Source organism: Aquarana catesbeiana, linkage group LG01 (assembly GCF_042186555.1).
Source record: "Aquarana catesbeiana isolate 2022-GZ linkage group LG01, ASM4218655v1, whole genome shotgun sequence".
NCBI lineage: Eukaryota > Metazoa > Chordata > Amphibia > Anura > Ranidae > Aquarana > Aquarana catesbeiana.
The window spans coordinates 402,971,042-402,993,346 of NC_133324.1; the positions used below are offsets into that span (position 1 = coordinate 402,971,042).

Here is a 22,305-nt window from a genome sequence, read left to right on the forward strand (position 1 = left end):
ATCTTCCCTGAGTTTTGAGTCTTGACATGGCACTCTTTTGGTAACATCAGATTAGGTTCCTCCCACTTCATTTTGACCGTGAGGCTATGTCTACTGTGACATTTTGCACTGCTTCAAAGAACCCATCAGGGTTGAAGAGGTTAAAGGTTTATGCTAGACTTAATCAGTAAGGATAAGAGCAATATGCAAAGTTCAATAATAGATACCACAAATCAGAAATCATTGTTGTGGAGTTGACTCCATTTCACTGAAATCTGATTGTTTTTTTTTTGGGTTACTGCACTTTGCATGTAATCATTGTAGTTTGTGCAGCTTTACTGAATAAGCCCAGAATTTGGGTTTTTATATCTCATACCTTCAGTTATCAGCTTGGTTTAACAGCATATAGCATTTGTGCAATAGTATCAAATGCACAATCAGTAGTATCTTAACAGTGTAGCTGAGGGTGCACTTAGCTGAATAAACGTTACAGAAAGATGCTTGCTAAGAGACCCTCAGCCTTTACAGGCATCTTCCTAAAACAGATGGATACAGTTAACGGAAGTTGATTGCGTTGTTCACCGTTACACAAAAGCATACATTTTTTCACAACTTTAGCATACTGCAATATTTTATGCAGGCCATGATAGTGATTTGTAGGGCACAACGAAGTTGCTTGAATACTCCCTTCGCACAACAGAACAACAGCCGAAACAATTACCTCCATAGGTATAAATATCTTATCTTACATAGATAGATAAGGGGATTCCCAAAATGAGTGTCATTCGTCTGCTGCCGCACCTTTTTTTCTCCAGTGTAAATGATCAGCATTTTCTTAAAAAGATGTGCAACTAATAAAATAACTACAATACAACTCAGCAGTAAAATAGATATAAAAAAAAAAATCCAGTATTAAAACAACTCCAGTGGAACGTCAAGGAATTAGGAATTGTGATACAATCTGCTTGAAACAATAACATGAATAAAACCAGAAATCATATAAAAACAACGTTAACACCAAGCACAAAGAAAAACATGTTTGTACACTGGGAAAAGTAGAGGAAAGTGTGCTTGGGGCAAGGTTGACAAAGAAAGTTAAGGTCACAATAGGAAAATTTGACAACAGTCGACCTTCAGGCGTATCCTGCGTTTCTGCCATACTCTTAAGCCCATCATACATATATTATAAACTTCTTTTTGAAAATCTTTCATATTCACTAGACTGCAGTATAGGTATTCCCGGTGGCACTGCACTGTCTGATGGTCTGAGTGCTTGAGACAATGTGCTCGCTGTGTATTTGGTTCAAAACCAGGCTCTGCTGGACGTTGCCCTCTAGTGATGGCTGCATACAGCCCACCTGGAATGCCTGAGCCAACTCAGTCTTCTCCCTCTTTGCCGGGGGCTCTCCACAGTCATCCATTTCCTCTTCCATTTCACTGTCTACATCACTTCCCTCATCTGCACAAATAAACAACCATTAAAAAACAGAAATATGCCAAATCATATATTTATTTACTAAGAGCAACAGTATACTTAACCACTTCCAGACCGCCGTACGCCGATATATATCCCCTCTTTAAAGAGGGATATCTTTGTTATGGCAGCAGCTAGCTGCCATAACCCCGGTATCCTCTTCTTCAGCGAGCGGTCCGGTTTCCGATAACAGTGGTCTCTGTGGTGGATTCGCCACGAGATCACTTTTATCGGTGGCGGGAGAGGGGGGCCCCTCCTGCCGCTCTCCGTTGCCCTCTGCCGCTTACCGGAGCCGTCGGTAGCAGCAGAGGCGATCGGATTCTTCTCCTTCCTGGGTATGGAGATGAGTGAGGGGAAGATGGCCCCCACCTGTCTCCATACCATTACAGGGCGGAAGCGACGTCAAAACATTACTTCCACCCATAGATCTTAAAGGGCCATTTTTTTTTTCAAATGACAAATTTTTTTATGTTTTACTATTTTTATTGCATTTTAGTGTAAATATGAGATTTGAGGTCTTTTTGACCCCCGATGTTTACATTCCTTGTAATAGGAATAAAAGTGACATTTTTTTTTAAAAAGAACAGTGTAAAAATAAAAAATAGGTAAAATAAATAAGAAAAAAAAAATTTAAACACGCCCTGTCTCGCCGAGCTCGCGTGCAGAAGCGAACGCATACACGAGTAGCGGGAGCATATGAAAATGGTGTTCAAACCACACACGTGAGGTATCACCATGTTTGGTAGAGCGAGAGCAATAATTCTTGCCCTAGACCTCCTCTGTAACTCAAAACATGCAACCTGAAGATTTTTTTAAACGTCGCCTATGGAGATTTGTAAAGGTAAAAGTTTGGAAGCGCAACATGTTGGGTATCAATTTACTCGGCGTAACATTATCTTTCCCAATATAAAAAAAATTGGGCTAACTTTACTGTTGTCTTATTTTTTTCATTCAAAAAAGTGTATTTTTTCCAAAAAAAGTGCACTTGTAAGACCGCTGCGCAAATACGGTGTGACAGAAACGACCGCTATTTTATTCTCTAGGGTATTAGAAAAAAAATGTATGTTTGGGGGTTCTTAGTAATTTTCTAGCAAAAAAAACTGTTTTTAACTTGTAAACAACAAATCTCAGAAAGAGGTTCGGTCCTTAAGTGGTTAAAGAAAATCTACGGTCACAGCATGCATGTTCATTTTATAACATGAGCACTGTAATAGCAATACAAAAAATTTCTGTCATCAACTTCCTACATTTCATGCATGCTTTGTAGCCTATCCACTGCTGTTTACTTTCAATTTTTAAGGACTACATAACCCATGATACCTTGCTGCCTGTAAGCAGTGATTCCTGTACTGACTCCATCTCCTGAAACTACTCCTCTCAGCACCTCAGTAGTTCAGAGGTAGGCTCTGTGAACTGTGTGACACAGCAGTGTCTACTCACGGGACAGACAGTAAATGTGTGGGGATCTTAGCAAAGTAGTTTACAAACTTGAAAGTTGTTCAGATTAATAGGTGTAGGCAGGAAATACATTGTAGAAACGAATATATGATTTAAAATGTTGACCATAGTTAAGCTTTAAAAAAAATAACAAAAGGTACTAATAAAGCCGAACACCAACCATACCTTTCTTTTCAGTTTGTATAGGGAAAAGGGAGGGGGGGGGGGGGGGGGCAGTGACAAACTCTGTAAGGTTATTATTGCTGTCTGTCTCCCTGCTGGGGGATCTACCCTTACTTTCTGTTTCTATGACAGGGTGTCAAACACATAGTTACTGTGCAAATGTTTTAGGCACTTGTGAAAAGAAAATGCTGTAAAGTGAGGATGATATGAAAAAATGAAATTAATAGTACAAAGGACATAAACATAAAGAAAAAAAATAATTGAATCAATATTTTGTGACCACCCTTTTTGCCATTAAAAGAGCATCAGTTCTCCTACGTATACTTGCACACAGTTATTTTGACTACTTCTGGACCGCCTTCCACACGTTTACTGTGGCATGGCAGCCCGGCTCTGTGAAACGATGTACCTGTACGCCGCGTCGTGCAATAGCCTCTGGGGGTGTGCGTGCAGATTGGCCAGAGGGGGAGCCAATCAGCAGGTCCGGCAGACGCAATGTCCGCCAGCCACCCGCAATTGTTCCCCAGAGAGGCAGAACGGCGATCTGCCTATGTAAACAAGGCAGATCGCCATTCTGACAGGGGAGAACATAGAGATCTTGTGTTCCTGCTAAGCAGGAATATGGATCTCTGTGTTTTCCCAGTCAGAGCAATCCCCACACAGTTAGTAAGCACCCGCTAGGGACACACTTAACCGTTTGATCGCCCCTGGTGTTAACCTCTTCCCTGCCAGTGTCAATAGTACAGTAACAAGTGCATATTTTTGCACTGATCACTGTAATAATGTCACTGGTCCCCAAAAAAGTGTCAAAAGCGTCAGGTGTCCAATTTGCCTGACGCAATGTCGCAGTCCTGCTAAAAATCGCGTATCGCCATCATTACTAGTAAAAAAATACAAATTCCATAAAACTCTCCCATAATTTGTAGACACTATAACTTTTGTGTAAACCAATCAATATACACTTATTGGGATTTTTTTTTTTACCAAAAATATGTAGCAGAATACATAGTGGCCTAAATTAACGAAGAAATTAGATTTTTACAATTTTTTTATTGGATATTTATTATAGCAAAAATTAAAAAATATTGTTTTTCTTTCAAAATTGTCACTCTTTTTTTGTTTATAGCGCAAGAAATAAACGCAAATGTGATCAAATACCACCAACAGAAAGCTTTATTTGTGGGGAAAAAAGGGACATCAATTTTATTTGGGTACAGCATCACACGACCACGCAATTGTCAGTTAAAGTAATGCAGTGCGGTATCGCAAAAATTGGCCTGGTCATGAAGGGGGTAAAACCTTCCAGGACTGAAGTGGTTAAGGAATTTGGCAAGTAGGTTTATTCCAAACATCTTGGAGAACTGTGGATTTAGGCTGTTGCAATTCTACCTGTCTCTTTATGTAATCACAGACAGACTCAATGATATTGAGATCAAGGCTTTGTGGGGGCCAAACCATCACATCCAGGGCTTCTTGTTATACTTTTAACTGATACTAGTTCTTTGGCTTTATGTTTTTGGTCTTTGTCCAGCTGCATATGAATATGGGACTGATCAGATATCTCACTAATTGTGTTGTACTTTTCAGCATTAACAAAAGAAGTTTCACTTCAATTTGTAATGATATGCTCTTTTCCTCAGGGAACAAAGCACATGTATTATTTTTACCTAACTTCCCAGGTGCTATCTAAGACTAGCTGTGAACCTACACAGAGATTCCCCTAAACCCCTCCCAATAGCTGTCCAACCATGCAGCTAGCAAAGAGACAGTTACTTTAACCACTTGCCGACCGCCGCACGACGATGTACGTCCAAACTTTGAAGGGGTATATCGTTGTTATGGCAGCAACTAGCTGCCATAACCCCGGTATCCCCGTTTTTGTGCGGTGGCCGGCTTTCAGATAAAAGTGGTCACCGCAAGATCACTTTTATCGGTGGTGGAAGAGGGCCCCCCCCTCCTGCTGTGATCCGGTGCCATCTGCTGCTTACTGGAGCCGTTGGTAGCGGCGGAGGCGATCGCATCCGTCTCCGTCCTGTGCCTGGAGACGAGTGAGGCTAAGATGGCCCCCACTCATCTCCATGACACTGCTGGGCGGAAACGACGTCAAAACATCACTTCCGTCCACACCTCTTAAAGGCACATTTTTTCAAATGTCATTTTTTTAAATAACTTTTTTTATTTTTTTATTGCATTTTAGTATAAATATGAGATCGGAGGTCTTTTTGACCACAGATCTCATATTTAAGAGGTCCTGTCATGCTTTTTTCTATTACAAGGGATGTTTACATTAAAAAATAAAAAACACCAGTGGTGATTAAATTCCACCAAAAGAAAGCTCTATTTGTTTGAAAAAAAAATTATAAAAATTTCATATGGGTACAGTGTTGCTTGACCGCGCAATTGTCATTTAAAATGTGAGAGTGCTGAAAGCTGAAAATTGGCCTGAGCAGGAAGGGGATATAAGTGCCCAGTAAGAAAGTGGTTAACAGCAAGAAATTGCCTGAGAACAAGGCCCTCACAAGGAATGCAGGGGAAGAGGGGAAGCTAAAAGGTTCCAGACAAGCAGTGCTTGAAAATAACAAAAAGTGCTTTCTGTCAAGGCAGGCTTCTCCTTGCTAGCTGCATGTTAGGGCGGCCATGGGGGAAGCGACCAGGCAGTTAGCTTAAATAGCAACTAAGAGGATAAGACAAAGGGACACAATAATAAAAACTGAAGTAGGATTTTGTCTTTAAGAAAACAATTCTTACTGTAATTTCCAACTCCATTATCAGAAATGTAGCACCAAACATGCAAGGAATGAGCCACCAAGCTCATTCTCTGTCACATTTGATTGCTATTAATCCTATTTGTGGTCGCTAGGCAGCACAGATTTGGTGCTAATTGAAAATACTTTGATGAATACATCTTTGTACCAATCACGTAACAAAGATGCAAATACTTAACACAAGATTTGTAAATGGCTTGGAAAGGATGTCACAATGAGAACAAAGAATGATCGATTTAAAGCTGTCAAAGAGATAAGTAGATAATTACCTTTTTCCATATTACCAGGAGATCCATCGGTTAAGTCGCCAAACTACAATAGGTAAACAAAAAATACTTTCATTTCACAGTTTTATATATATATACATATATATATATATATATATATATATATATATATATAATGCAGACAAATGTGCTGCATTCATTTACAAGCTTCCAATATCTGAAGTTATTTGCTAAAAGCTTAAGCTACACATCATATTCTCTGGCTATACTGCCCATGTGCTGGCTAGTTAGATCTATGTCTAACTGAAATTTACTGAAAATAAACAAGAAAGTGATCGAACAATCACAGTGAACACCTGACTAAATTGTCCGGCAGACTTTATTATTGACCAGTGATAAGGCTGGTGTGTTTTTTTTGCACACAATGATTTTGGACCTATAGAATAAAAATATATACAACAGGCTGAGCAAATTGGTTTGGAACCAATTGAAAGATTAAAAAGTTAGTTGAACAAACTGTGGTCACTAAAGTCAAGGTACATATGATAGAGATCAAGATGTTACATATAAGATGACAAAATGTACTGACCATTCTATGACTTTGAGAGAAGCGAGTGAAGGTTATCTCAATAGGCTGATATAATAGACCTTAAATAATTTCCCATCTGGCCTGCAGAAACTCTAGCCAGGCTACAGATCACAATCTGTAGATTTGTGCAAATATATATAGAACTCTAGACTCGGCCACTGCCTTGATCACAGTATGTACAGTATCTCACAAAAGTGAGTACACCCCTCACATTTTTGTAAATATTTTATTATATCTTTTCATGTGACAACACTGAAGAAATGACACTTTGCTACAATGTAAAGTAGTGAGTGTACAGCTTGTATAACAGTGTACATTTGCTGTCCCCTCAAAATAACTCAACACACAGCCATTAATGTCTAAACCGCTGGAAACTAGAGTGAGTACACCCCTAAGTGAAAATGTCTGAATTGGGCCCAATTAGCCATTTTCCCTCAGCAATGTCATGTGACACGTTAGTGTTACAAGGGCTCAGATGTGAATGGCTTTGACTCTCATACTGGTCACTGGAAGTTCAACATGGCACAACATGGCACAACATGGCACCTCATGGCAAAGAACTCTCTGAGGATCTGAAAAAAAGAATTGTTGCTCTACATAAAGATGGCCTAGGCTATAAGAAAATTGCCAAGACCCTGAAACTGAGCTGCAGCATGGTGGCCAAGACCATACAGCAGTTTAACAGGACAGGTTCCACTCAGAACAGGCCTTGCCATGGTCAACCAAAGAAGTTGCGTGCACTTGCTCAGGGTCATACCCAGAGGCTGGCTTTGGGTAATAGACAGATGAGTGCTGCCAGTATTGCTGCAGAGGTTGAAGCGGTGGGGTTGTCACCCTGTCAGTGCTCAGACCATATGCCATACACTGCATCAAATTGGTCTGCATGGCTGTCATCCCAGAAGGAAGCCTCTTCTAAAGATGATGCACAAGAAAGCCGCAAACAGTTTGCTGAAGACAAGAAGACTAGGAACATGGATTACTGAAACCATGTCCTGTGATGAGCCCAAGATAAACCTTTTTGGTTCAGATGGTGTCAAGCGTGTGTGGCGGCAACCAGGTGAGAAGCACAAAGACAAGTGTGTCTTGCCTACAGTCAAGCATGGTGGTGGGAATGTCATGGTCTGGGGCTGCATGAGTACTGCCAAAACTGGGGAGCTACAGTTCATTGAGGGAACCATGAATGCCAATATGTACTGTGATATACTGAAGTGGAGCATGATCCCCTCCCTTCGGAGACTGGGCCGCAGGGCAGTATTCCAACATGATAACGAACCCAAGACGACCACTGCCTTGCTAAAGAAGCTGAGGGTAAAGGTGATGGACTGGCCAAGCATGTCTCCAGACTTAAACCCTATTTAGCATCTGTGGGGCATCCTCAAATGGAAGGTGGAGGAGCACAAGGTCTCTAACATCCACCAGCTCTGTGATGTCGTCATGGAAGAGGACTCCAGTGGCAACCTCTGAAGCTCTGGTGAACTCCATGCCCAAGAGGGTTAAGGCAGTGCTGGAAAATAATGGTGGCCACATAAAATATTGACACTTTGGCCTCAATTTGGACATTTTAACTTAGGAGTGTACTCACTTTTGTTGCCAGCGGTTTAGACATTAATGGTTGTGTTTTGAGTTATTTTGAGAGGACAAAAAATGTACTGTTATACAAGCTCTACACTCACTACTTTACATTGTAGCAAAGTGTCATTTCTTCAGTGTTGTCATTTGAAAATAAATAGTAAAATATTTACAAAACTGTGAGGGGTGTACTCACTTTTGTGAGATACTGTATGTATAGATATAAATATATATGCAGTGTGCATTTATGGGAACGTAATGCTCCTCTCTTTATTTTATTTTTTTATGACATTTCAGAAATTATAAGAAAAAAGCCAGCAGGTGGAAAGTAAAGTATATGTCCAGCCAGCAACTATTTTTTATAGAGTGGATCAGAATTTGAACCTCAGTTGGGTTGTTACTCATACCTGGGAATCCGGTAGATTTCCCTTCACACACTGCCCCATTGATAATGGTTTTATCAGACAGGAATGTAGGGAAATTCTGCAACAGCAGTACAGGCAGAAATAAGGATTTTATTTTTTTTATGTATTTATTTTTTTAGCAGAGGGGAAGGCTAGAACTCCTGTCAACTTTATATTGCTGTATGCCTGCTGCAGATATTTCCTTACTTCATTTCTGGTTAAACCACTGTATCAGTGAAAGTAAGTGAGCAGGAAATATAATGTGACCAATTAGGCAGAGGTGGGGAGAAGGAGGACATAAACATTTATGGTGAAGTTCTGCTTTAGGTCTTTTTTTAACATGTTTGAAAGGCTTAACTCTGTTGCTGTAAACAGCCTGTTACTCACAAAATGACTAAATGCAATATTACTCTATATGACTTCAAATATATGTCACTATACACCTATCTGGAATGCATTCAATTCAACCCAGTTCAAAATAATAATAAACAGTGTGAAAGATGCCAGTTTACAAGGGTGGTTTGCAAATTGTGAAGTGGATGCTTAAAAGTTTTAGGTCAGCTTCACTTACAGCTTTACACTAACTGTACTACTGACATACAAAGTAAGTAGAAAAGCTGTATTTATCTCATTGCCCATATAAATTACTAAGATAGCATTATGTACTTGGATCCTGTATAGAGTTCACGATTTATATTGTATATAACCATTACTAACAAAGAAATACTAAATGGACCCTCTATAAATAAATTGTTCAGTTAAATGTGTGTTGACAAACTCACCTCTCCCATGACTGCTATTGGTGATTCTCCAGTTGCCTGGGCAACCCGATGTTCAACTAAATAAAACATGTATTCATCATAAAGAAGGCGAATCAGATGGAAAGAGCCAAAGCTAGCAGCGCTGCGCAAGGTTAAGTCGCGAATAACCATGGAACTGTATGACAAAAAAAATACAAAGTTTTAAATACTAGCAGCCACTTTCTTTAGTACTATCAATGGAAAAAAAACACAATTTTATGAGAATCGTTTGTTTTTTTTAGGTCATAATACAGTATTGCCTTATTTATGGTGTAATCATAATACACAAGAAAGAGCATAAATATCTCAATGCATCTTAGTGGGAAAAAAAGTTCAAATTAATTATGGTAGCCTAGATTTTGAAAAAATATGTTGGTGCTTTGCTGTGCAAGGTTATTATGACCTTACTTCAAATGTTTTGTTTGAAAGGTCTACATTTGTACAGTTATAATTGATACGTAGAAATCCTGATATGGACCTACTAAGCTATGAGCTAGAATAACTGCTTAACTACTTCAGCCCCGGAAGATTTTACCCCTTTCCTGACCTGAGCACTTTTTAAAATTTGGCACTTAGTCGCTTTAACTGGTAATTACGCAGTCATGCGATGCTGTACCCAAGCGAAATTTGCGCCCTTTTTTCCCCACAAATAGAGCTCTCTTTTGTGGTATTTGATCACCTCTGCGGTTTTTATTTTTTGCGCTATAAACAAAAAAACAGCAACAATTTTAAAAATAAAAAAACAATTTTTTTTAACTTTTTGCTATAATAAATATCCCCAAAAATGTTTTTAAAACACAAATTTCTTCATCCGTTTAGGCCAATATATATTCTTCTACACATTTTTGGGACCATTGACATTTATACAGCGATCAGTGCTATAAAAATGCACTGATTACTGTGTAAGTGTCACTGGTAGGGAAGTGGTTAACACTAGGGGGCGTTCAAGGCGTTAAATGTGTGTTCTAACTGTATGGGGATAGGACTGAGTAAGAGAGGAGACATATCTTTGTTCCTTTTTACTAGGAACAAACGACATGTCTCCTCTCGCCTGACAGCACAGGGATTTGTGTGTTTACACACACAAATCCCCGTGCTGGCGCTCGTGCGAGCAATCACGAGTGGCCGGCACCAATTGTGCACGCTGGCCACACGCACCGGGTCCCCCCGCCATGCAGTGGGTGTGCACGTGACTTGGGTGGCGCATGCGTGCCCCCTGGCGGCTCTTAAAGGGCCGACATACCCATACGTGATTTTGCCGACGTATATCGGCATGAGCTGGTCGGCAAGTGGTTAAAGTGAACTAGTTGTTTTGCCCCGCCTGCTATGCTTTAATCCAGGGGTAGGCAATCTTAAAGGGGTGGAGATCTACTTGAACAACATGGGAGAAGTCAAAGATCACCGGGCACAGTATCACCTCCTCACCCCTGATTTAAACCTCTAATTGCTGCTCTACCGTGTGGCAATCGTGTGCATTGCACGGCAATCATGAGTTTAAATCAGGTGGTGAGGAGGCAACATAACGCCTCCTCATCACCTGTAATACACACTCGGCAGCAGCCAAAGGTGTACACATGCCGCATCATAAATTAATCCCCCTGTTGCTTTTGGTGGGTGCTACCGCTTGCCAATCTGCAATCGCCCTACAACTGCATGCTTCTGCGGGGTCCAAGGGGTTAAAGCAGGTTGTGAGAAAGCAACACAATGCTGCCTGCTTTAACCCCTTGTTTGCTGTACTGCACAAGTTTGCAGGGCACTTGCAGAGCCGCCTCATTTACTTGAATGCGTCATGCTTGGCAGGTGCTACACCCACCGACCGGGTGTATAACTTTTGCTGCAGCTGTGATATGTGTACACCCCTGGCCACTGCAGCTAAAGGGGGTGCGGTTCGGGCAGGAGCAGTAAAAACATACCTTAACTATGGGGTTTTACCACCCACCAAACAACTACAAATGTAAGAGAACCCTTACTGTTCTGAGCCCCCTATAAGGCTGCTTTCACACTGATGTGTCCTGCGGTTTACCTGCACTGTGGGTGCAGCCCAGTGCATTTGCAACCTTCCTGGGTTAGCGGCGCTTTGCCATAGACTTCTTTTATATAGTGCAAGTGTAGTGCACATTCTGAAAGCACTCCTGCATTCAGAAAGTGCACCAAACCTGCAGGTTATAATTGGGGTCCATGGCTATGCACAGCAAACCGGCAGGAAAGCTGCAGGTACACTGCACTGCACTCACAGTGCAGGTAAACCACAGCACATCAATATGCAAACAGTCCTATACTATTATGCCCAGTGTATTGCTTCACACTGACCTGAAAATCTCTGCTTTCCTGCTGCTGGCATCACTCTGGAGACCGCTAGCCGGGATAAGAGGTGGAGAGTTGGTATGGGAAAGGAGCCAGCACTACAGAGGAGACATCGGCTTATGTGGCCTTTTGTTCCCTACAACAGCTACAACTTTACAAGTAGCCCCTCTTAATAGCACTCTGTTTGATGCTTTGAGATGGAGGGTCAGCAAGCCCAGACTGCGACCTACCAGTCACCTGGCCATGATCTACTGGTAGAACCGGATCTACTGAGTGCTGACCCCTGCTTTAATTTATCTATCCCAGAATCACATGCTCATCTTTCCTTCACTCCCCCAAAGCTACATTAGGCTACTAATAGCAGAAGATGCCACCCTGTGTAATCTACTCAGTTGTACCACTTTACGTGAGATTTTCACTTTGGCTTTTTGCCTGCTTTTGTAATACCACGGCAGTAGAACTATTTATAACTTTAAAAAAGTTTTATATATAAAACAATATAGCTAATAAAAAAAACACACATTACATATTTACATTTAATTTTACCTGTAAAATGACCATTTTAGGAGAAACTGTCGTGCTGCCTTTGGAAAGCTGGGCCTCCCTTCATAAGGTTTCAATGCTTGTGTCACCACATTGTCCAGCCAAGCAGCCCACTGCTCCAAAGTGCTTTGCTGCTGAAGAGTCATCTTGAAGTCTGTTTCTAATCTCTGCACCATATTATCATCACACTGGCACACCCAAGAAGCCTGCTCCTGTCAGAAACCATCACACCATTACATTATACTTCAAGAAATCGGTAGATCCTAAATTACTTTACTAAGTATTGACCAGTTTTGTAGTCTAGTTTTACTAGACATAATTCATTGACAGATTTATTTAACATGAAGGAAATAAAAAGCAGAGGTAAAGTATAGGCAACCAGTCATATATCAGTCAAATATATTACAGTCATTTTTTTTTAAGGTAGAGTAAAAAGTGGAAAGTAGAAACCTTTGTCAGGTTTTGATGTCGGCTTTTTCTTCACTGGGTTAATTCACCCTTCTCCATTTCTGTTGATAACAGCTGTCATTGGGATAAATAGTGAGGGGGAATCCAACAGGCACATGTATTGCAGTGACAAGAGGGGATTTCTCTTTACTTTAAAGATATTTCTTCTTACTATGTTATGCCTCTGGCTAGCAAGTAAAGGGAAATTACCCCAAGACACAGACAGTAAACAAAATAAAGAAGAAATAAAACCAGCTGATCCTGTCAAAAATCTCTAACACCTGTTGAACTTTAAATGAAATCTCACACAATGTTATCAGCCTTCTCAGTTATCTTCTGTAAGCACCAGAGCAACACCCGGCTATATAATGGCGATAAGAAGAGGAGGTGATTGTAGTCCAAATCAGGACAGCACCCTAGGGTAACAGCCATGGCTCCCTCCATAGATACAGTACAGTGAGGAGTGTTGTCACCCTAAGACAGAAGTATGTTATTGACAGAATCACCAGGTGAAAAAAAATTTAAAAAATAATTTGTAGCCACCCCATCTAAGGAATAGTTTGCTGCAATATATTACATTTTTGTTTTTCGGCTTAGAAAAAACTTAAAGGTACCTTGTACTTAGTGGACATGAGGCAAATATTGAGTCTGTACAGGCTGCAGCCATTGAATAATTGATTTTTAATAAATTGCTGTTTGAAGTGGTTGTAAACCTCAGACATGAAATATGAACAAAGCAGATCCTTTCATGGTGTATACTTGTCTCTATCCAAAGCACTGAGTGTGATTTCTCTCTGCTGCCTTGTTCCTCTGCTATCTGCATGAGTCCCTTCTGACAGCTTTTAGCAACTCCAAGAGATAATTGGTATAACAGGCATGCATGTTCTGTGAGGAGGGGTGTGTTCCTTCCCTCCAATCAGGGCTCAAATCTCTTCTCACTGAGCTCTGCAATGTGAGACTTTAGAGCCCCGCCCCCTCCTTTTCAGAGCTGAGAGATGCTGTGTAAAATGTTTGTTTTGGAAGACTGTAGAGGAGAAAGGGCTGCAGATAAACAGGTACAACTTATGTACTGTAGGAGGATTTGTTTCTTCTCTGTGTATCACCTGATGCTAGGCACTTCACTGGGTATTAATAAATATTTTCAACCACTTTTAATGTTTAACCCCTTCCCGCCGAGCGTACGCAGATGTGCGTACTCGGCTTTCGGGGGTTATACCGGAATGATGCCCGCAGCTGCAGGCATCATCCCGGTACTGTTTTTTAGAGCTGGCGATCGGCTTTCCTGGTATAACAACGATGCGGCTAAAAGCCGCTCTGCTGTTGTACCGGAGGAGCGGGAGGGGACGTTTCCCCCCCCTCCCGCCGCTCTTACTGGGCCTCCCGTTCCACCGGGAGGCCCGATCACCAATCCAATCTTCATTCCAGCCTCCTAATTGTAAACACAGAAGCGACATCATGACGTCACTTCCCGTTTACTCGGCTGCCAATGGTGCCGGTTTAAAAAAAATATACAGTATTCAGAATCGGCGAAAACAGCGATCTGACTACTTTGAAGTGCAAAGGAGGGATCGGGGGTCTTTTAGACCCCCGATCCCTCCATAAAGAGTACCTGTCACCACCTATTATTGTCACAAGGGATGTTTACATTCCTTGTGACAGCAATAAAAGTGATCAAAACTTTTTTTTTTAAACACAATTTATTAATATAAAAATAAATAAAATAAATAAGAAAAAAAAATTTTTTTAAAGCGCCCCCGTCCCCGCGAAGCAAAGAAAACACATACGGAAGTCACGCCCGCATATGTAAACGGTGTTCAAATTACACATGCGAGGTATCGCCGCGATTGTCAGAGCGAGAGCAATAATTCTAGCACTAGACCTCCTCTGTAACTCTAACCTGGTAACCATAAAAAAAATTTAAAGCGTCGCCTATGGAGATTTTTAGGTGCCATAGTTTGTCGCCATTCCACGAGTGCGTGCAATTATAAAGCGTGACATGTTTGGTATCTATTTGCTCGGCGTAACATCATCTTTCACATTATACAAAAAAATTGGGCTAACTTTACTGTTTGGTTTTTTTTAAATTCATGAAAGTGTCCCTTTTCCCAAAAAGTTTAAAACACCGCTGCACAAATACCGTGTGATATAAAATATTGCAACAATCGGCATTTTATTCTCTAGATTCTCTGCTAAAAAATATATATAATATTTGGGGCCTCTAAGTAATTTTCGAGCAAGGAATACGGATTTTAACTTGTAAACACCAAATGTCAAAAATAGGCTTAGTCATGAAAGGGTTAAATCAAGGCCAATCTTACTTTTGTCTTATTCTGCAGTATAAAATGCAACATTAGAAAAGCTTATTGTATAATTAAAAAGTAGGTCTGGGCAAGTTCATATTCAAATCACTGTATTTTTTAAAATCTTTTGTTTTATATAAAGAATCAACCTAAAGTGTTGTAAATTTTTTTTTTCCTAAAATAAAAAATAGGTTTTTAGTTAACTGCTCTGTTCAATAGTATTGCACAGAGCGGCCCTTCACTTCCTTTTCTGGGGTCCCCACCGGTGATGTCTGCTCCTCCTCTTTGGCATGTGCCACCATAGCAAGCCGTGTGCTATAGGGGTACACATGTTGGTGTGCTCTCAAGCTGGGCTTTGTGAGTCCATAGACACACACAGCTTGGTTGGACCCTGCCCCTGATCCCTCCTCACAGGATTTGATTGACAGCAGCAGAAGCCAGTGGCTGCCACTGCTCGCAATCTGTCCTGTGAGAAGAGAAGGAGAGACCAGTTGGGCACAGCTCTGGATTGAGAGATAGCTAATGGGTGGGGTGGGAGAGAAAAAACAGGTAGTGGGATGTTTTTTACCCTAATGCAGGGAATGCATTAAAGTACAGTGGAACCTTGGATTATGAGCATAATCCGTTCCAGGAGAATGCTTGTAATCCAAAGCACTTGCATATCAAAGCAAGTTTCCCCATAGAAGTCAACGGAAACAAAGATAATTTGTTCCACATTGACTTCTATTGTATGCAGTACCGCATATGGCCAGAGATGGGGGGGCGCCGGAGAGACTCGGAAATACTCGGAGACCGTTCAGAGCCGCTCGGATGCACTCAGAAAGCCTTGGAGGGGCTCGGAAACACTCAGCAACTGAGTGTTTCTGAGTATTTCCGAGTGCATCCAAGTGGCTCCGAGTGTCACCGGTGCCCCCACACCTCTGCCCAAACACGGTACTGCACACCGCAGAGGCTTGAATCCTGCTCGCTCTGTGAGACAACACTCGCAAACCGAGTTAGGATTTTTTTTAAATAATAGGTCGTATTGAGAAACGCTCGTTAACCATGTTACTCTCAATCGAAGGTATTACTCTATAACTAAAGACAAAACTTTTTTTGTTTTGGACAGAGTGGAGAGGGATTAGAGCCCTTGTCAGTTTTAATTGCTGTCTGTGCCCCGTTAAGGAGATTCACCCGCTCTATTTGTCCTGTTTACCATTATCATTGAAAGTGAAAGTAAAAAGAAAACCACAATTTTTGGGTTGTCCCCATAAAAGTAATAGATGGGAAATCTTCCAATGGGGACACTAGTAACTTCTGGTGAGCTGGGGGTCCCCAAAAAATCCCTAAATTTGCAGAGATATCCTCTCACTTCCTGCTTGGCTATGGGACAGAAAATGAAGGGAAATCTTTGCAATAGGACAGAGAAGGGGAAAAAAAAAATCTGACAGGGGTTATTACCCTCCCTTACTCTATCCAAAATAAAAAAAAAGTTTTGCCCATAGCTCTACTTTAAGATAAAACATTATTTGACTTTATAACCACTTTAATAATTATATACTGGCATATGCTCCTTTGCTGACAATAGTAAAATAGGTAAATTGTGTGAAATTTTACACAATCCATACAAATTCATCAAAGGAGTATTTTTTACATTGAACGTCTATTTTTGCTTTACCTGGACATTGGCAAAGTCAACACGGTTGAGGTCATTGAGCATCTGGTTAATCTGAGATGTGTTCTGAAGCACAGCACGGGCTGCCTGCGCAAGGTGATTGAGAGATGTATATCTTCGCAGAGTTTGAGCAAAGGCACTTACAGCAGCAACCTGTCAAGACAATGTATTGAATTACTGAAATCAACATCAAAAATTGAATGGTTTCGTCTACTGAACAAACAGACATTCACCTTGGTTTGCATCATTCTCTGTGGAATATTACTCATGGCACTAGAGAGCCAACCTTCAAGGCTTTTTGCAAAATTACGAACGGCTTGGGTCAAGGCACCTGTAGGAAGACAAAAGACATATGTGAGCGCAATTTAAAGCATACATTTTAGATATTTAGTACACTAGCCGATGAGTATTGTTTTCTACTAATATAATCAAAATATATTGCGAAAGAGGGTGCTTTATGCTTTGAAAAGGAGAAATTAGTTATAAAATAAAAATGAAACCAATCTGGATGTTAAAACAGATAGATGCTTGATAATAATTGGCAAATATATAGTCTAATGCCCTGTACACACGACCGGATTTCCTGTCGGAATAAACTCTGAAGGTTTTTACGACGGAGTTCCGCTCAAGCTGTCTTGCATACACATGGTCACACCAAATTCCGACCGTCCAGAACTCAGTGACGTACAACACGTACGACGGGACTAGAAAACGGAAGTTCAATAGCCAGTAGCCAATAGCTTCCATCTCGTACTTGCTTCAGAGCATGCGTCGTTTTTGGTACATCGGAACAGCATTCAGACGAGTGGTTTTCCCGATAGGAATTGGTTCCGTCGGAAAAATTTAGAACATGTTCTTTTTCTAGGTCGGTCAGAATTTTCGACGTAAAAAGTCCCAATGGGGCATACACACGATCGGAATATACGATGAAAAGCTCCTGTCTGACTTTCTCTTTCAGACATTCTGCTCGTGTGTACATGGCTTAAGGCATCATTGAGGAGCAGCCAAGTCCAAAAATCTACAGAATCACAGAACCAAATATTACCCTCATACTGTCTTCTGAAACCATATAATGGCTCCAAGCAGTCTAGGGAATTCTCCCACTACTACAGGAAACTGAACAATGTGCAACTATCTGGTATAAACCAGTGGAATCTGCACAATAAAATAACATAGATAACTAAAGAAAATGTGCAAATCTGGCTGGCTTACAGTTTATATGTTTCTCTACTGATTGACTGATTCAATAACTAACTTATTACAATCAAAAGACTTATCGGAACCCTGAAGAAAAGGGAACGTGAGATATTTTCTTGCATAAACCTGCTAGATAACTGTAAGATTTTAAATCCGCACAACCTGAAGCTTTCTGACTGGTTGCCATAGGTAACACCACCTGCTTCTTTTACACAGATTCATAGAAAGCCTCAGTAACAACCAAAATGATGTTTGTTAACAATAAAAGGCCCTGCCCATTTTGCTTGTTCAGCAAACATCTACATTTCCAGTGTTACAGAGCCTCCTGGTGACCACCAATGCAACAGCAATCACCAGGTAATTGTACCCTGTCTTGGTGACCACTAGAGCCCACAAACTGCAATGATATCATTTGAAGACCTCACAGATTAATTAGAATCAAGATTAATTATAACTTGCAATGTACACTTAAATAACAGTAGTAAATTGGGCAAGTTGTCAAATACTGCAGTCAGCACGTTCAAAAGTCCTCTAGATATTTATTGGACACAATAGTAATACCCACAATGATAGTTACATAGTTACATAGTAGGTGAGGTTGAAAAAAGACACAAGTCCATCAAGTCCAACCTATGTGTGTGATTATATGTCAGTATCACATTGTATATCCCTGTATGCTGCGGCCGTTCAGGTGCTTATCTAATAGTTTTTTGAAACTATCGTTGCTCCCCGCTGAGACCACCGCCTGTGGAAGGGAATTCCACATCCTTGCCGCTCTTACAGTAAAGAACCCTCTACGTAGTTTAAGGTTAAACCTCTTTTCTTCTAAATTTAATGAGTGGCCACGTGTCTTGTTAAACTCCCTTCCGCTAAAAAGTTTTATCCCTATTGTGGAGTCACCAGTATGGTATTTGTATATTGAAATCATATTCCCTCTCAAGCGTCTCTTCTCCAGAGAGAATAAGTTCAGTGCTCAACCTTTCCTCATAACTCATATCCTCCAGATCCTTTATTAGCTTAGTTGCCCTTCTTTGTACTCGCTCCATTTCCAGTACATCCTTCCTGAGGACTGGTGCCCAGAACTGGACAGCATACTCTAACCGGTGCATATTAGGCTTCTTGATTGGTTTCTTGTGTGATTGTTTCATTCTTTCTCTTAAGGAGTCAATTTGATGTCCATATGGAGGAGAAGTCCAGCTGACTCACCTTAACACCAATTTAGAATATCGCATCACCTGTAATGGGTGTACACGATACTCAATCAAGCCAATCTACAGTTTTGTCTGCGTGTATATATGTCTTTGTAAGTTCTTTAAAACTTCGCTATGAATAAGCACCTGCCTTGACGGTGTGAAATGCGTTTGTGGTTTTATCGTTGCTGTATGGATTTACATTAAAAGAAATTGTTTTTCATTGGAGTGTGGCCATCCAGACTTTTTGTTCTTCTCTAGCATACTCTAGGTGCGGCCGGACCAGAGTCTTGTAGAGCGGGAGAATTATCGTTTTATCTCTGGAGTTGATCCCCTTTTTAATGTATGCCAATATTCTGTTTGCTTTGTTAGCAGCAGCTTGGCATTGCATGCCATTGCTGAGCCTATCATCTACTAGGACCCCAGGTCCTTTTCCATCCTAGATTCCTCCAGAGGTTCTCCCCCCCCAGTGTATAGATTGCATTCATATGTTTGCCACCCAAATGCACTATTTTACATTTTTCTACATTGAACCTCATTTGCCATGTAGTTTCCCACCCCATTAATTTGTTCAGATCTTTTTGCAAGGTTTCCACATCCAGCGGAGAAGTTATTGCTTAGCTTAGTATCGACCGCAAATACAGAGATTGAACTGTTTACCCCATCATCCAGGTCGTTTATGCACAAAATAAATAGGATTGGTCCCAGCACAGAACTCTGGGGGACCCCTCCACCCACCTCTGACCATTCCTTGTACTCCCCATTTATCACCACCCTCTGAACTCGCCCTTGTAGACAGTTTTCAATCCATGTACTCACCCTATGGTCCATGCCAACGGACCTTATTTTGTACAGTAAACGTTTATGGGAAACTGTGTCAAATGCTTTTGCAAAATCCAGATACACCACGTCTACGGGCCTTCCTTTATCTAGATGGCAACTCACCTCCTCAAAGAAGGTTAATAGATTGGTTTGGCGAGAACGATTCTTCATGAATCCATGCTGATTACTGCTAATGATACCGCTCTCATTACTAAAAGCTTGTATATAGTCCCTTATCATCCCCTCCAAGAGCTTGCATACTATTGATGTTTGGCTAACTGGTCTGTAATTCCCAGGGATGTATTTTGGGCCCTTTTTAAATATTGGTGCTACATTGGCTTTTCTCCAATCACCTGGTACCATTCCAGTCAGTAGACTGTCAATAAAAATTAGGAGCAACGGTCTGGAAATTACTTGACTGAGTTCCCTAAGTACCTTCGGATGCAAGTCATCTGGTCCCGGTCATTTATTAATGTTAAGTTTCCCAAGTCTAATTTTAATTCTATCCTCTGTTAACCATGGAAGTGCTTCCTGTGATGTTTCATAAGGATAAACACTTCAGTTTTGGTTACTAAAGCCCCCTGATTCCCTCGCGAAGACTGAGGAGAAGAATAAATTCAATACCTTCGCCATCTCCCTATCCTTTGTAACCAGATGTCCTTCCTCATTCTTTATGGGGCTAATATGGTCTGTCCTCCCTTTTTTACTGTTTACATACTTAAAGAATTTCTTGGGATTATTTTGCTCTCCTCCGCTATGTGTCTTTGTTCTCTTAGCCGCCCTAACTGCACCCTTACATTTCTTGTTGCATTCTTTATAAAGTCTGAATGCTGATGATGATCCCTCAAGCTTGTATTTTTTAAAGGCCTTCTCCTTTGCTTTTATATGCATTTTTACATTGGAGTTAAGCCATCCAGGTTCGCTCTTTTAAATTTATTACCCAATAGGATGCATTGGCTAATGCCCTTATTTAATATGCTCTTAATGATGGCAGAGATAATGCTGCTCTCAGCCCTGGCAGTGATGGAAAGGGTGAGCAGCAATTGCATTACCCGTGTGTGCTCAAAATACATAGAGTATCAGTCTAACTACATTATACTGCAACTGAACCATGGAACTCCAGCATTTAAGGTAAGAGCCAGTGTGTATATACATGCTTTTGGAGTGGAATAAACCTGTTAATATTGATGCATTGAACTGTATATCAGGACAAAAGACCGAAAACAAAAAAACAAAAACATATTTACTATATAACTGGGAAAGATGCACATTTTCTCATTGTCAGGAAAGGCTAGCCAGTACCCAAGATGGCGGCCGAAGAAGACGACCTGTGACCTCAGCCTCTGTCAGAACACCTCCGGCGCATCTGCGTGCTCCCGTGCGCGCATATGCGCACGCACGCATGGCCAAGAAGGGCATGCCAGTACTCAAGATGGGAATCCAAGACAGTCTGTTTGCTCAGTCAGAATGCCAGTGCGCCGGCTCGCGCGCGCACCCTGTGACAGCTTTTGGCTCAGTCTCTGCTTAGACCCAGTGCTGTCCGTTCTACAGCGTTCCTGTGTGTTCCTGTTTGCCTGCACCTGATACCTGTACCTGTTATCTGACCCGGCTTGCCTCTGACTCTGCTGTTTGCTGCCTGCATCTGACCCGGCTTATCCTGACCACCGCATCTGCCTGCTCCTTCTACTACCTCGCTGCCAGCCCATCACCGACCCGGCCTGCATCCTGACTACGCTTTTGCCTCCGCACCTGCTCCTGACGTGCCCGCCAGTGTATGACCCGGCCTGCTTGAACCTGCCTTCTCTGCTAGCTGGAGAATCCTGCTGAACTACAGTTCCACCTGCAGCTGCTTCCAGTTCCACGGTCAGCGACCCATCAGGCACTCGTGCGACTCTGCACTCCTGCGCCTCCTGTCTGCTCTATCAGGGGGCCCCGAGTCAGAGGGGTAAGAGAGGCCGTTCCCTGCATATCAGGCTCTACCATCAGGTACGTGACATTCATGTTGTATCCCTTTAAACATTCTACCAATACAGAATAAAGAACGGTTGATGTGCCAGAAATACAGTATGCTCCTGTCTTTTTGACACCAGTTGAAGATCTGAATTCCTAAGCACATATTTGTATCACTGCCTACTTCATTTCTGATCAATTACAAAGAACCCAGAACTCTCCATCTCCACCCCTCCTTTACAACCCCCCCCTCTTTGTGAACAGGCAGAGAGCACAGGAAGTTATAAGTTTAATCAGTAAAATCAACAGGCATTTTTGTATTTATTCAACAGATATAACCAAACACTTTTAATGGCAAATTTAGCAACCAAAACAGAGTACATAATAGATGTGCAATGTTATGGTTTTAAATACACTTTAAGGCCACTCAGATACTATTTCACCTGTCAGGCCAATAACATCTCCTGGCTC

The 22,305-nt window shown here is 41.3% G+C and overlaps 1 protein-coding gene across 2 annotated transcripts in view; it reads right to left on the reverse strand.

Annotated features, from left to right (window-relative positions):
- Positions 1 to 22,305, reverse strand: part of RFX3 (regulatory factor X3) — a 485,917-nt gene that overhangs the window by 148 nt on the left and 463,464 nt on the right. For both annotated transcript variants that reach the window (XM_073634946.1, XM_073634940.1), the window contains 6 exons: positions 16,909 to 17,006; positions 16,679 to 16,828; positions 12,278 to 12,486; positions 9,410 to 9,563; positions 6,108 to 6,150; positions 1 to 1,438 (listed from right to left, as the gene is read on the reverse strand). The exon at positions 1 to 1,438 is cut by the window's left edge and continues 148 nt beyond it. In XM_073634946.1, the coding sequence (XP_073491047.1) occupies positions 1,197 to 1,438; positions 6,108 to 6,150; positions 9,410 to 9,563; positions 12,278 to 12,486; positions 16,679 to 16,828; positions 16,909 to 17,006 (896 nt within the window). In that variant the 3' untranslated portion in view covers positions 1 to 1,196. The remainder of the gene's footprint in view (positions 1,439 to 6,107; positions 6,151 to 9,409; positions 9,564 to 12,277; positions 12,487 to 16,678; positions 16,829 to 16,908; positions 17,007 to 22,305) is intronic.